Source organism: Equus przewalskii, chromosome 1, assembly GCF_037783145.1.
Source record: "Equus przewalskii isolate Varuska chromosome 1, EquPr2, whole genome shotgun sequence".
Classification (NCBI taxonomy): Eukaryota; Metazoa; Chordata; class Mammalia; order Perissodactyla; family Equidae; genus Equus; species Equus przewalskii.
The window spans coordinates 81,365,358-81,379,397 of record NC_091831.1 but is presented as its reverse complement, the minus strand read 5'-3'; the positions used below and the strand labels follow the sequence as shown (position 1 = coordinate 81,379,397).

The 14,040-nt window shown below is 52.4% G+C and overlaps 1 protein-coding gene across 1 annotated transcript in view; it reads left to right on the top strand.

The window, feature by feature from the left end:
- CHAT (choline O-acetyltransferase) overlaps positions 1–14,040 on the top strand; it is a 57,194-nt gene that overhangs the window by 29,230 nt on the left and 13,924 nt on the right. Inside the window, exons 8-10 of the mRNA XM_070615175.1 lie at positions 8,816–8,985; positions 11,386–11,486; positions 12,398–12,526. Of these exons, the coding sequence (XP_070471276.1) occupies positions 8,816–8,985; positions 11,386–11,486; positions 12,398–12,526 (400 nt within the window). The remainder of the gene's footprint in view (positions 1–8,815; positions 8,986–11,385; positions 11,487–12,397; positions 12,527–14,040) is intronic.

Here is a 14,040-nt window from a genome sequence, read left to right as displayed (position 1 = left end):
ATGTCAGTCCTGTTGATTGATGGTGTTGAGTTCTTCTGTATCCCTACTGACTTTCTGTCTAGTTGTTGTATCAATTATCGAGAAAAGGGTGTTGAAGTCTCCAAATATGATTGTAGATTTATCTATTTCTCCCTTCAGTTCTGTCAGTTTTTGCTTCATTTATTTTGTGGTATATTTGATACATACATGTTTAGGATTGCTATATATTCTTGGCGGATGTAACATCCCTCAGTGTCTCTGATACTTCTCTTTGCTCTGAAGTTAACTTAACCCGATATTAATACAGCCACTCTTGTTTTCTTTTGATTAATGTTTGCTTGATATATCTTTTTCTTTTCCTTGACTTTCAACCAACCTATATCGTTATATTTGGTGTGAGTTTCTTGCAGATAGCATATAGCTGGGACATGATTTTTAATCTACTCTGTCAATTTCTATCAGTGTAATTATTAATATGCTTGGGTTTAACTCTGCCATTTTATGTTTTGTTTGCTCTGTTTTTCAATTCTTGCTTTCTTTTTCCTGCCTTCCCGTGGGTTACTTGAACATTTTTTAGAATTCCGTTTTGATTTATCTGTAGTGTTTTTTAGTGTATCCATTTGTATAGCTTTTTCTAGTGGATTCTATAGGCATTACCTTATATATACATAATATATCACAATCTATTGGTGTTGAAATTTTGCCAGTTCTCGTGAAATGTAGAAAGTTTACCACCTTTTACATCCCTTTACTCTCCTCCATTTATAATATAATCATCTTAAATATTTCCTTTAATATAAATTTAGAACCATATTAGGCAGTGTTATAATTTTTGCTTCAACTGTGAAATATAATTTTAAAAACTCAAAAAGAAAATGAAAAATTATTTACTAAGATTTTTACTCTTTCTGTTGTTCTTTCTTCCTTTTGATGTTCCAATGTTCCTTTTTTTATACAATTTCCTTTCTTTGTGAGAGAAATTCCTCTAGGCATCCTTTTAGGGTAGCTCTGCTGGGGACAAATTCTCTTAATTTTTCCTCATCTGAGAATGTTTTTATTTTCTCCCTCATTCCTGAAGGATATTTTTGCTAGACATAGAATTCTGTGTTGATAATTCATTTCTTTCAGCGCTTGAAAAAGGTTGTGCCACTTCCTACCAGCCTTCATGGTTTCTGGAGAGAAATATGCTATAATTTGCATTGTTTTTTCCCCTAAAGGTAAAGTGTCATTTCTCTCTCTCTCTGCTTTCAAGATTTTTTTCTTTGTCTTCGGTTTTCGGAAGTTTGACTATGATACGTCTTAGTGTGGATTTCTTTGACTTTATCCTGCTTGGGATTAACTGAGCTTCTTGAATCTTTAGGTTTGTGTCTTTTGCCAAATTTGGGAAGTTTTCAGCCATTATTTCTCTGAGTTCTTCCCTGCCCTGCTCTTTTTCCTCTCCTTCTAGGACTCCAGTGACATGATTGTTATATTTTTTGTTCCACGGATCCCTTAGGCTCTGTTCTCTTTTTCTTAGTCTGCTTTGTCTCTGTTTAGACTGGCTAATTTCTATTGTTTTATCTTCAAGTTCGCTAATTCTTTTCTCTGCCCCCTACATTCTGCTGTCAAGCCCATCCACTGAGCTTTTTATATTGGCTATTATATTTTTCAGTTCTAACACTTTCATTTGCTTTTCTTTATATCTTTTATTTCTTAGTCAAGACTTTCCCCTTTTTTTCGTTTGTTTCAAATGTGTCCCTAGTTGGTTGTGGAAGCATATTTGTGATGACTGATTTAAAAATATTTGTCATGTAATTCGAGCATCTGTGTTATCTCAGATTCTACTGATTGTGTTTTTTCCTCAAGTTGAGCTTTCTCTGGTTCTTGGCATGACAAGTGATTGTCTATTGAAACCTGGATGTATTAGATATGAGACCCTGGATCTTATTTAAAGCTCCTGTTTTAATGGGCTTCCTCTGACGTTGCTCCAGCAGAGGAAGCAGGCAGGCGCTGCCTTGTTACAGCCAGGTGCGGGGAGAAGCCCGGGTTATTTGTGTGGCCTGACATGACCGCAGGAGTGATGGGACTCCTAGTTCCTGGTGGTGGGGGTTGGGAATTCAGGCTCCTCCCTGGTCTCTACTGTGAGGGGAGCAGCTTGGATGGTGGTTGGTGGATGGAGATGGAAGTCCCAGCTTCCATCTGAGACCATGCCTTCTCTGATACCACCAGAGGTTGAGATGCTTCATTACAGACTCCACACTCAGCCTTGTCTGGCATGGGGTGGGGGGTTGTTACCTAAAAGTTTTCTGTCTTGCTAGTCTACCCCTTACCTGATCCTTTTAAAGAGAGTAGGCTTTTGCTGGGCTTTTTTTGGTCCACTTGTTTGTGTTTTCATGTTGTTGGGATATTTTAGGTCAAACAGAAAAGCCGGTGTTAGGACTACCATAACAAATACACAGACTGAGTGGATCAAACAACAGAAATTTATTTCTCATGGCTCAGGAGGCTAGAAGTCCAAGATCAAGGTGTCGGCAGGGTTGGTTTCTCCTGAGGTCTTTCTGCCCGGCTTGGAGATGACTGCCATCTCACTATATCCTCACACGGTCTCTTCTCTGTGCACATGCTTCCCTGGTGTCTTTTCCTCCTCTTATAAGGACAACCGTCTTCTCGGTCTAGGGTCCCATAGGGTCCCACCGTATGATCTCCTTTAACCTTAATTACCTCTTTAAACGCCCTGTCTCTAAATGTAATCACACTGGGGATTAGGGCTTCGACAGAAGAATTTGGTGGGGAGAGGATACAATTCAGTCCGTAACAGCCAAGGGACCCACCATCACGTTGTTCCTTGGGTTCTGAGGTCCCTAGCTGCTCTGCCCTCCTCTCTCCATCTTTCAGAGTCTTCCTACATTTTTTAAAATGTAGTGCCCAGGGCTTTCAGTGGGAGGAATAGAGAAAGGTCCACTTGATCTTCCCGGAAGCAGAAGTCCCTCCCTCTCTCTTGGCCTCTTCAAAGAGGCTTTTGTAACTCAAGTCAAAGCAGTTCTGATTTGCAAGACCCAATTTCACTGGGCAAGAAATGCTCGTGTTGGAATTCTCATAGCCTCTGGGGACTGGGCGCATAAAGATTACCCTGTATGCCATAGAATAGAGAATATGTGCATGATGGCAGATTTTCCTCCCAAAAGAAAATATGACCCTTCTTATGGGGAGGAAAGATGCTCAGATGGGACTGACAAAGGTTTAGAAGCTCTCAGCCTCAGAGAAGGAGCCTGGTGCCTCCATCTGCCTGGACCATGTGAGGCAGGACAGTAGAAATCTGACCAGGCATCTTCCCAGGGAATAGATCAGAGAGGGCAAGTGTCCTAGAGAGGGCTGTGTGTGTGTGTGTGTGTGTGTGTGCATGCGCGTGCACCGGTGAATGTGTGGGAGAGCAGCTCCGGAGAGTTCTGCAGCCCTCCAAAGGCAGAAGTGCTGCATTCATTTCGTCTTTGTTCATCTTAGTCACAGTGTGTAAGCTTTCCACCTCTAACAGAAGCTCCTGGGGCCTCCAAGGCCTCGTGGCCTCTGGAATTTCTGCATCATCGAAGCTGCCAACTCCCCAGGCGTGGGTGGCAGGGCCAGCTCCTCCTATTACTCAACTCCAACTTCTCACTATTAAGCAGGGGCTCCTTGAGGAAGATGGATTTACCCCATTAAATGAGCCTCCGTGTGCTCGATGAGGATGTCACAAGACAAACGGCTCCCGCCGCGTGCCTGCAGCCCACCGCCCCGAGTTTCCATTACATTTGGGCCGGAGTCATGGTGGATGAGTTCGGGTGTAGTTCATTTTCTGCCTTACACGATAAACTTGTCAGCATCTGACCGATCAGCTACTCATACGCAGGGCGTTCATTTACAAGGCCACCTGGCACCCAGCTCTGCTGTCCTGCTCCCATTTCACTGTGTCTAATGAGCCAGGTCCTGGTTCCTGTTGGTTGGTGCAGAGCTCCGGGGCCTTGCATGACCTGCATGCGGTGGTGATGGCTCAGCCCCTCCTCAGGGGTCCCTCTCTCCTGCCTGGAGGTGGCTGGGGCCTGATGCCCGGGGAGCTGTCCTTTTTTGCTGCCAGCCTCGAGTTGCCCAGCTGGGAAGGAGAGTGTCAAGCCTCTACTTTCTTGCCCAGAGGTTGCATCAGGCCTGCTCCCTAGCCTCCTGGCTGGACAGGCCTGCTGTGGGCTTCCTGGGGAGCTGCGGCTTTCTCGCTCCACACTGGCCTTGGGGCTGTTTCTAAGGAAAGCTTGGTATAGGCAGATACCAAGCCTGGGCTCTCACAGCTCACCGAGGTGAGCTCAACAGGGCCAAGGTGTGCAGCATTGGGGCTGCCCATGGCCCCTTGGCCAGGCTCCAGGCCCACATCCTCCTTAAGCTGCTAGACATCCTAGACTCTGCTCTGACCATATCAACCTCTACCCATGGTCCTTCAGTGGCTCTCTGGTGTGGCTAGATGAAGGCCACATTCCCGAGCCTGCCATTCACGGCCCTTGTTGATCTGCTCCCCGTTTGGGCATTGTGGTCGGCTGCCTGGGATCAAGTCCAGCTCCCTCCATTTATGGGATTACCTCAGGCAAGACATTTAGCTTCTCTGCTCCCCCCGTGAATGGGGATGATATTAATGCCTATCTCATATTCATCAATAGGAGTGCCGAGATGGATGCCTAGCACAATCTGAGTGGGAGCCCGACAAAGGTTAGCGAAAAGCATCCCTTCACTGTGTTCTTCCAGCCTGGCCTAGATCCTGCATGCCTGCACCCGGAAGCTGGGGTCAAACTGCAGCCGGGGGGGGTCTGCTCACCCACAAACTCCACCCGCAAGCTTAGGTGTCTACTCCCCAGCTCTCAGAGCCTTTCCCCACACTGTTATCTTCCTCCTGACGTGCTTCTCCCTTCCTCTCTGCCTATTTGAATCTGACCCAGGCCTGGCCAAGGCCTCCCCGTGCTTTGAAGTCACTGGCCAGCCTGGGAGCCCAAAGGACCCCCCAGAAGAGCACACAGTGGAGGGCGGGGCACCATGGCAATTGGCAGGGACTCCTACCGGAGGAGAGAGCGCCAGGGCTGAGAGCCCCGCAGAGAGTAAGAGATCCCTTCCCTGTGTCCATCTCCTCCCCATCCCTCACCCTCCCATCCCATGAAGCTCCATGCCCTGAAGGTAGTGGTTCTCTGACACTTGAGGGGTCGCAGACCTTTCCTATCAGCCATCTGGGCTCCCTTTCTGAGCTGTGCACACAGATCTCAGCCTCGCCTGTCCATGCACACTCAAGTCCATTGCCAGCCGTAGACCCTTTCCTGTGCCCACTTGGGCTGGAGACCCAGGTCCCACCCTCTGCGAGCTCACGGGCATGGGGGAGGGGACCAGATCAGGGCTCTGGGAGCTGGACTGGCAGTGACTGCTTGAAGCATGGGCTCTGGGGACAGTGGTGGGGTCACGCCCTCTGCAGTAGGAGGCAGTGTGTGTAGGAGGGGCCGGTCCACCCCTGGGTTCGGGTGCTATGTGAGGTCGTCCTGGTGGACAGAGCAGCGGCTCCTCGTCTGCACTGAGCAGGTGGCTGAGCTGGCGTGCTCCGGGTGTGAGGAGGCTGGAGGGCAGAGGCTCCGTCTGGGCTGCTCCCACCCGTGCCGGGGGCAGAGCCAGTACCATTAGAGGATTAGGGAGCTCAGGATAATGTTACGAGCAGGGCTTTGATAAGAAGAGCAGGAGAAGGGCCCCGTTTCAGGGGACAGCCTGTGCTAAGGTGAGGAGACGAATGTGCACAGGTGTCCAGGGAGTGGCAGGAGGCTGGCGGGAGCTCCAGGCAGGGACTCAGGGAAGGTGACCCAGGAGGTGAGCCGTGGAGCCCAGAGGGCCATGTTTAGAAGTTTGGATCCTACCTCGTGGGCAGTAGGAGCTGCTTCAGGTTGAAGAGGGTGGCGCGGTGACTGCACCACACTTAAGGAGCAGAAGGAAGGGGAATTTCCCCAGGGCCGCGACTGGGTCTCATTCACCTTTCAGTCCTCAGAACGTGGCCCAAAGCCCTGAAGTTGATCAGACAGGAAAGCCCAAGAGGCCGTTCCGAAGGCGATGAGTCATCCCGGCCCCACAGGATGGCCCAGAGTGGTCCTAAAAGCACGCTGCTCCCCTAACCCTCATTCTAGACAGGAAGGGGAATGGATGACCCCAGAATGGGCTGGCCCACTGGTCCCCCTCCTTCCCAGAGTAGAAGGCCTGCTGTGAGAGACACCGCCTTCCCCGAGGATTTGCAAGAAGTGGGAGGAAGGCGCTGGGTGAGTCCTTTCACGTGAGGACGTGTGGACACCTCTCGGGAAGCTGGAGAAGCCACCTGACAGAGCACTGTACAGCACAGGTGGTTTTAGCATCCGTGAGCTCAGCAGGTGTCGAGGAGACCTGGGGTGGGAGGGTCTTAGGGATCGCCCCACTCCAGGCTGACTGCACCAGGAGAGGGAACTCGCCATGTGCCCAAGCAAGGGTGCAGCCCAGAGAGGCCAGGGCGAGCAGATGGGACATCATCAAGGGCCACCCAGGTCCCTTGCTGGACAGAAGGAAGGATGGGGGAGTTCCTGATGTGGTTCCCCATGGCAGCATCAGGCCATGCGTGAATGCAGCCTCCCACTGACTGGGGAAGGTGCTGCTGTGCCTGGTTCCAACCCATGGGTAGGACCCGGCTGGCGAACAGAGGCTGCGGGCGATCCTGAGCCTGCTCCCACACATTCCCTGGACTTCAGGAAGGCAGATTCCAGACAGATGTGAGAGACGGTGGCCCAAGTCTTGGCTTGATGCTCGGGAAGAACAGAAGCCTCCAGAACTACAGGCTCTGAAAGGGGGAGTTCGGATTCAGCAGTCACTGGGATCCCAGTGGGGAGGGGAAGGGACAGGAACTGAGGCGTGCATGTGGCTGCACAAGCAGAGGGCTGTGTCCCAGGCTCAGAATCAAGGGGCACAGAGCTGACGACAGGAAAGAGAAGGGCCAGCACTCAGGACCAAGGACACCCAAGTGCCTGCCTTGATGCTGGGACAAGTGGGAGCACAGTGGTGGGGGGAGGGCTCAACTGTCATCTCAGAGGGATCCTCAGCCCCGAATGTTTCTATGTGATGACAAGAGTAGCCCTCTGAACAGGGACCTGGAATTTAGATACTTGCAGGGGCCAAGGGGCTGAATAAATGAGAGAGGACTGTGGCAGAGCAAGGATGCAGCCTCTCAGCTCCAGCTAATTCCTGCAGTGTGAGGGTGTGAACCCGCCACCCCCAGATGGTACTGGCGAGGATTAGATTTGGCTACGTGTGACAGAAAACCCAAAATAATAGTGGCTTAAAGAAAATAGAAGTTTCTCTCTCTCTCATGTATGCCAGAGGTGAGGCGGCCAGAGCTGATACCTGGTGGCTATGGGTTCCTCCATCTCATGGCAAGAGTGTAGCCCTTATCCTCATGGTCTAAAGTGGAAACTAGAGCTCCGGCCATCACACCTGTGTTCCAGGCAGTAGGATGGAGGAAAGTGGGCAGAAGGGCAAAGAGCAAATGTTAGTTATCTTTAAGGAGGTTTCCAGGAAAACACTGTCATATAATGTTTCTAGATCTTGTTGGCAGAATTTAGACCGTAGCTGTAAGGGAGGCTGGGCAAGGTGGTTTTAGTTCTAGTTGTCCCTGTGCCAAGCTAAAAGTCAGGTGTTCTATGACTAAAGGGGGAACGACTATTGTGACACACAACTAGCGATCTCTGCCACACAATGCCCCTTTGCCTCCAAACACCACACAGCCCATCTTCCCATGCAGAGAATATCCTGGAACTTGGGGGCGGGGTGGGTAACCCTGCCGTTCATCCTGTTACAGCATCCAGGCCAGAAGTCTGGATCTCTGGGCGATGCACAGCCTTCACCATTGAGTCCTGATGCCCACGCCACGTATGGGATGGCAGAGAAAGAACATAATCGCCCAGTAAACTCCTGACTGGCAGACGGGAAACACAGCTGCACCAGGGCGGCCATGATGAGGTCCCGCTGGGCTGGCTGCGTGGGCCTCCCCATGCTGGTGGAGGAAGCTGCCTGGGGCAGCCCACAGGGCCAGCCCGCCTCTATTTGGGGAGGAACCCCACGGCCAGTGCTCCCTGTGAAGAACTCAAGCTCCCTTAGCAACACCTCTCCTGCACAATTCTGTAGCCTTTAGCCTCTTTGTCCTCATGGGTTCCACGGGCCTGGAGCAGCCCCAGTGGGCTCGTCTGGCTACAGGTTCGGGGCAGCCTGGCCCTTCCATCCACCCTCTGCATCAGAATAACTGCTGGGGTGGCGGGGGACGGGGGGCATAACCTTCTTATTCTCGTACTGCAGATTTTCATGTGAAACTGACTAATTTTAAAATTTTGGCAAACGATGTTTGAAAATTATAGTTCAGGACAAATAAACATGCCTATGTGCCAGACATGGCTCTCGGGTGCCAGAGGGGGGGTGCTGTTGGATGGGGAGTTGGAGCTCCTCCCCCACACAGGCTGGCCCGAGGGTCTCATGTCCCTCATGTGCATGCAGAAGGCCCTGTACGAGCCCCCTTCATCCTGGCAGACAGGACCAGTGACCACACATCTGGGGGCAAAACTGGCCGCAGCGGGAGGGCGGGCCTCTTGCAGGGACCCTGAGGGTGAGCTGGCCCCTGGGGTTAGCACAGAAGCTCAGGGCAGTCTGGCTGACTTCACAGCCACTGGGGTGGCTGGAGGGGTCAGGATGGGCTCAGGATGGGGATGTCCTACGTGTATGCATCTATGTGGTGTGTGGGGCTCTGCGGAGCGGATCCCAGGTGCAGGGCAGGGCAGGTGCTAAGCCTTGCTTGCCTGCCCTGCAGACTCCACCAACCGGGACTCGCTGGACATGATTGAGCGCAGCGTCTGCCTGGTGTGCCTGGACGCCCCGGGAGGCGCGGAGCTCAGCGACACCAACAGGGCTCTCCAGCTCCTTCATGGCGGAGGCTGCAGCCAGAACGGGGCGAACCGCTGGTATGACAAGTCTCTGCAGGTGAGTGTCCCCACGGCATGGCCTGTGACCTGATCTGGCACGTGCTCATGTCCAGCAGGCTCACTCACTGGCCTCTGCTGCTCAGGATGCTGCATCTGGGGCTGACAGAGCTGAGGGGCTAGAGATGTGCCATTGGGGTCAGCCCCTGGACCGGCCAGAACTCTTCTCAGGAGCAAGTGGCCAAACCCAAGTCAGGTTCCCTAACCTTCCTGCAGCCCGTGCCAGGCCTGGGGGGCCTCCGGGTCAAACCTGGGGCTCACTCCCCATCTCCCACCACACACAGAAAGGTGGGGGCATGCCAGGGGCTCCCACTGAACAAGTCCTCCACACGTTCAGCAAGAATCACGTCTGATGCCCAGACATGTCAGCCTTTCTGAACTTCCGTCACTCTGGCCTGGCCATTTCGACACACCTCCTTCCACCCCTGAGAAGTGGGACAGCCCAGCATCTCCACAGAAGAAAAGTCGTAAAACGAAGCAAAGCAATGCACATATTTTTCATTCACGTGACATCAGGCCAGAAACAAGACATTCATTTTCGGCTGCAGAAAAATACTCATGCAGTTGGGGATGAAGTCAAAGTTGAGCCGTCCGTCCCCGTCCCTCCATCCTTTTTTCCCCAGCATGCCAGTCCTGGATCTAATCTTGTTTGTTTTTAAAGCCGCTACACTTTCACAACGTCCATATTAAACAGCAGCCAACGATCTCTGTGCCTGGGGCTAGCATCGCTCACACTAATAAGCATTTCTAGGCAACATCGCATTTTTCTCTTCTCTGGCCCCTACGTTCTGCAGGTTATCCTTTTTATTGGTTTGCATATTGATTCTGCTATTTCTGATGAGTTCTCTTGCTGCTGCGCTGGCTGTTTCAGCCTCCACCACTGGTGCTAATGGCTTGTAATCTTTCACAGAGCAGCTGTGGGAATGAAATGATGTAATGGATGTACAGGACCTGAAACATAGGAAGCCTTGGTAGCGGTTTTTAAAACCCACTGTTTCCCTCTCCTCCTTTTAGTGGCAGGGACAGAAAAGCATGAACACGTGAATGGGCACAGCCCTCCCCTCCCCCTCAGGTGGGTGACTGTATGCACCTCTGGGCTCTTTTTGCAGGCAGGAAGGGTGATCAGATAAGCTGTGAAGCCAGCAGGCTCCATGGACCTGAATTGAAAGGATTGAGAGCTAGTCTCAGGATGGAAAGGCGGGGGACACGGGGGGTGAGACAAAAGAGCCTGCCAGGGTGGAGGTTTGAGAGAAACCCTGTGGGAAGTTTGTTTGAAGAGTGAGAGTAAAGATTCAGACAACAGACACATTATGTGAGAAAGCAGGCAAGGCACGCTGAGAGCCGGCTCAGGTGTGTGCCCTGTGTTATGGTGCCTGGAGAAGGTTTCATAAAGGTTTCGAGAGCTTGCTGTTTGTTTGTTTCTGGATGGTGCGCCCACATCTGCTGGGTGCGATTCTGTGCAGGGATGGGCTACAAGGCAGCCCCACTTTATTTGGGTGACATCTGAAGAATCGCATCTCAGTCTTCTCATTACTAGCTCCCAGTACTCTTGTACATACTGAGCATGTCCCTTTCCCAAGTCAGCTGAACACAGCCTTTGTAAAGTCATAAAAAAAATCGTAAGTCATCTTTATGGCTTCTGCAGATCTTTCCTATACCTTCTCTCCAATGCTCGTATCAATTCTGTGAGCTGGGCCTCATTGGATCCAATTTGAAGCCAGAGAGTCGAAGCGTCTTGTCAGAGCTCTCCCAGCTGGCAAGTGGCAACGGCAGAACCGGAATCCGGGTCCCTGACTTGAAGCCCAGGTGGCAGTTAACGGGGCATCCTCAGTGGATCTTTCCTTCACTCCCATCAAGGGATATTCTAATTCTCCCCGGGAATCTGCACACCATCCAAATTGAACTGTTGTCTTTTATTCACTCATTCAACAAACTTATTGAACACCTACTTTGGGGTGGACTGATCTAGATCCTGGGAATAAAATCAGTGGTTGCATCCGTCAGAGTCCTAATGACACAAAGCAGTACAGGACGGCGGCCTGATGCACTGTGAAGGGCTAACAAGCCGAAGGAGCTCACCCATGACCTGCCAGGTGTGCCCAACATCGGCATGGGCGCTCCGGAATCATGGGGCTGCTTCAGCTGGGGGCCTCTGGGCTCCACCTTCACTGCCCAGAGCATTTGTGGGAAGGTGGTCCCACAGTCTAGAGCCATCTTGAGGCCCCCATATTCTCAGGCCGTGGCGATCACTGACAACGTTCTTTTCAGGAGATGATGTGCTTTGGTGTCCTCAGAGGAGAGGTCCTCCTGAGAGGCCAGGGCGCCCGGCCTGGAGCCAGGAGGCTGGTCTGAAATGCTGACCCTCCGAGGGGCCGGCTCACCTCTCTCTTGCTTATTGCAGTTTGTGGTGGGCCGAGACGGCACCTGCGGCGTGGTGTGTGAGCACTCCCCATTTGACGGCATCGTCCTGGTGCAGTGCACAGAGCATCTGCTCAGGCACATGTGAGTCTGGGGTCGGGGTCCCTCCAGAGCAACCACCGGAGGCAAAGATGACTCCCGAGCGGCCACCAAGCCAGGCCAAGGAAACTTTGGGTGGCCACCGGCGGGGCGGGGGGGGGGGTGGGGAGGGGGGGGAGGTGCTATAGTCTGGAAAGCGTGTTAGCAAAAGATGGATTTCAAAACCATCAGACGCTTTGTTGGCCATGGATAGAAGGGGCAACAGGTTTGGGGCAGGCGGGCAGAGGTGGGCAAAGAATTCTCAGCTAGAAAGGAATGGCTGCTTTGGTCCAGGGGAGCCCAGATCGATACCTATTGCTCACCCCGAGTCAGGGCTGGGCCGACCGTTGACCAGCACAGAGGGGAGGTCTCTGAGCTGCATCTCTTTCCATCCCCTGAGGCCGGGTCTCTCTCCCTAGCTCCCAAGCTGGCCAGACTGAATGCTTCTCTGTCCCTTCGACATACCAGGTTCCTTCCTCCATTCACGATTTTGCTCATTCTCTCCTTCTAGAATCTTCTCTCTGAATCTAGGTTCTAAATCCCTTCCATGATTTAGGAACTCTTTAGAATCACTGAAAACCCCAAACCAGCCCCCATAGACAGAACAACACAATTTGCTTCTTAATTTCTCTCCAGGTGTCTTATAAGTGTTAGGGGTGTAACATAGTCGAACGGGAAAACGTGAAAAGAAATATTGGGCTTTGGAGTCAGGTGGAACTGGATGGAATCCTGGCTCTGCCACTGACTAATGGGTGGCCACTCTGAGCCTCAGTCTCTTCATCTGTGCAGTGGGTCAGAGGGCAGCTCATACCCACTGAATCTGCAACAGCTAAGATGACTGCAGAGGGCAAAGAAAAACACTGCCCCCAGCCCTCCAGCTCTTAGGGCCACAGGAGGTCGCCTCTTTGTGCCTGCAGGATGCAGAGCAGCAAGAAGCTGGTCCGAGCTGACTCCATCAGCGAGCTCCCTGCCCCCAGGAGGCTGAGGTGGAAGTGCTCCCCAGAAATTCAAGGCCTCTTAGCCTCCTCAGCAGAAAGACTTCAACGGTAAGGATAAGCCCAAATCTCCTTTGGGGTGCTGCTCCGGGGTCACCCCGTGCCCACCCCAACCCCCCTGCGCCCACTGATGAGGCAGCTGGAAGCTTCTGAAGACCCCAGCTCCTCTGCCTCCCCTCGCCCGCCCCCACCCCCTCATGGAAATGGAGTCAAACAAGAGGGGAGTTATAACTCTCAGGAAATAACCTTGCCGAAGTATCCATCATTTCCATAAAATGCAAACGTGCAGCTATTTTTTTTCACGGTTTCACCTGACTGAGCAGAGTCAAGGGGGGGAACGAGCCCCTGCTTTCAGGGAGTAATAAACAGCTGGTTTGAATAGGTCATTTGAATCCAAGCTATTTCCATTTGGTTGAATTTACAGTGCAACGTGACAAGAAGGCCTCTTTCCCCAAGGGGAGGGGGCAGCTCAGGCCCTAACGGGACCAGGCAGGAGGGCCAGGGACAGGTGTGGGCCCCTTGGGTGGACCAGCACTGGTGCAGTGGCAAAGTGTGGTGAGAGCCATGGGCTGGCAACTAGATCTGGACCCTGGTTGTTCACTCCCTCATTCAGTAAGTGAGCATGAGTTCATTCATTCATTCATTCATTAACCATATGCAAAGCTCTAGTGTGTGCCAGGCCCATGGCAAGGCTCTGAGGACACACAAATGGATGTGCCATGGGGCCTTCCCTCTACACATTAGTGGAGGAAGTGGACCCCTGGGCCAAAACAGATGTGATGCAGTAAGTGCCAAGATGAGAGCAAGGCATGCAGACCTGACCCCACAGAGGACACAGGAGCTGAATTCTGCCAGGACATTGAGAGAGGGCTTTACAAAGAGAGGCCTTGAAGGATGGATAGGAGCTTGTGGTGCAGGCAGCTGGGGAAGAGGCAGAAAGATAGCTTGTTCCAGCTCGTACAGGTTCATGAAGGATCCAGGCTGGTTTGGAGACCAGCGAGTGAGAGAATGGCCAGAATCGGGGCACTGAAGGGAAGTTGGGCCACACTGGGCAGAGTTTTGCTGTCCTCATGTTAGGGGACCCAGCAGCCGTCCCCCCATGGTGAGGAGCCCCCGGAGGATTTTGTGTAGGGGGTCTTGGGAGCCAGTGAGGAGACTGTGAGAACAGCGCAGGTGAGCGGACAGAGGGTGGCCAGGCTCGGAGGGTGGGGTGGGTCCACTGAGAGCTACTGTGGAGGGTGACTGCTGTGGGGGGAGTGTGAGAGGCCAAGGGCACTCATCTACGTAACGGGGCTGATATCTTGAGCTGATAAGCAGGCTGCTAGGAGAGTGAGTGGGTGGGCTGCTGAGCCCTGGGTGGAGGAAGGTGCCCACTCAGCTTCAGAGATGCCAACAGGCCCCATGTGACCCTGAGGTCCTCTTTAAAGAGGGGGAGAGGCAGACGAGGCTTGGGTGGGGAAGCACGAGGAGGTTCAGTGGTCTTGAGCTGCCCATGGAAGCAGGTAGGGTCTGAGTGGGCAGAGCTGGGCAAGAGCTTTCCAGGTGGCTGTGGTGACCATGAGCTG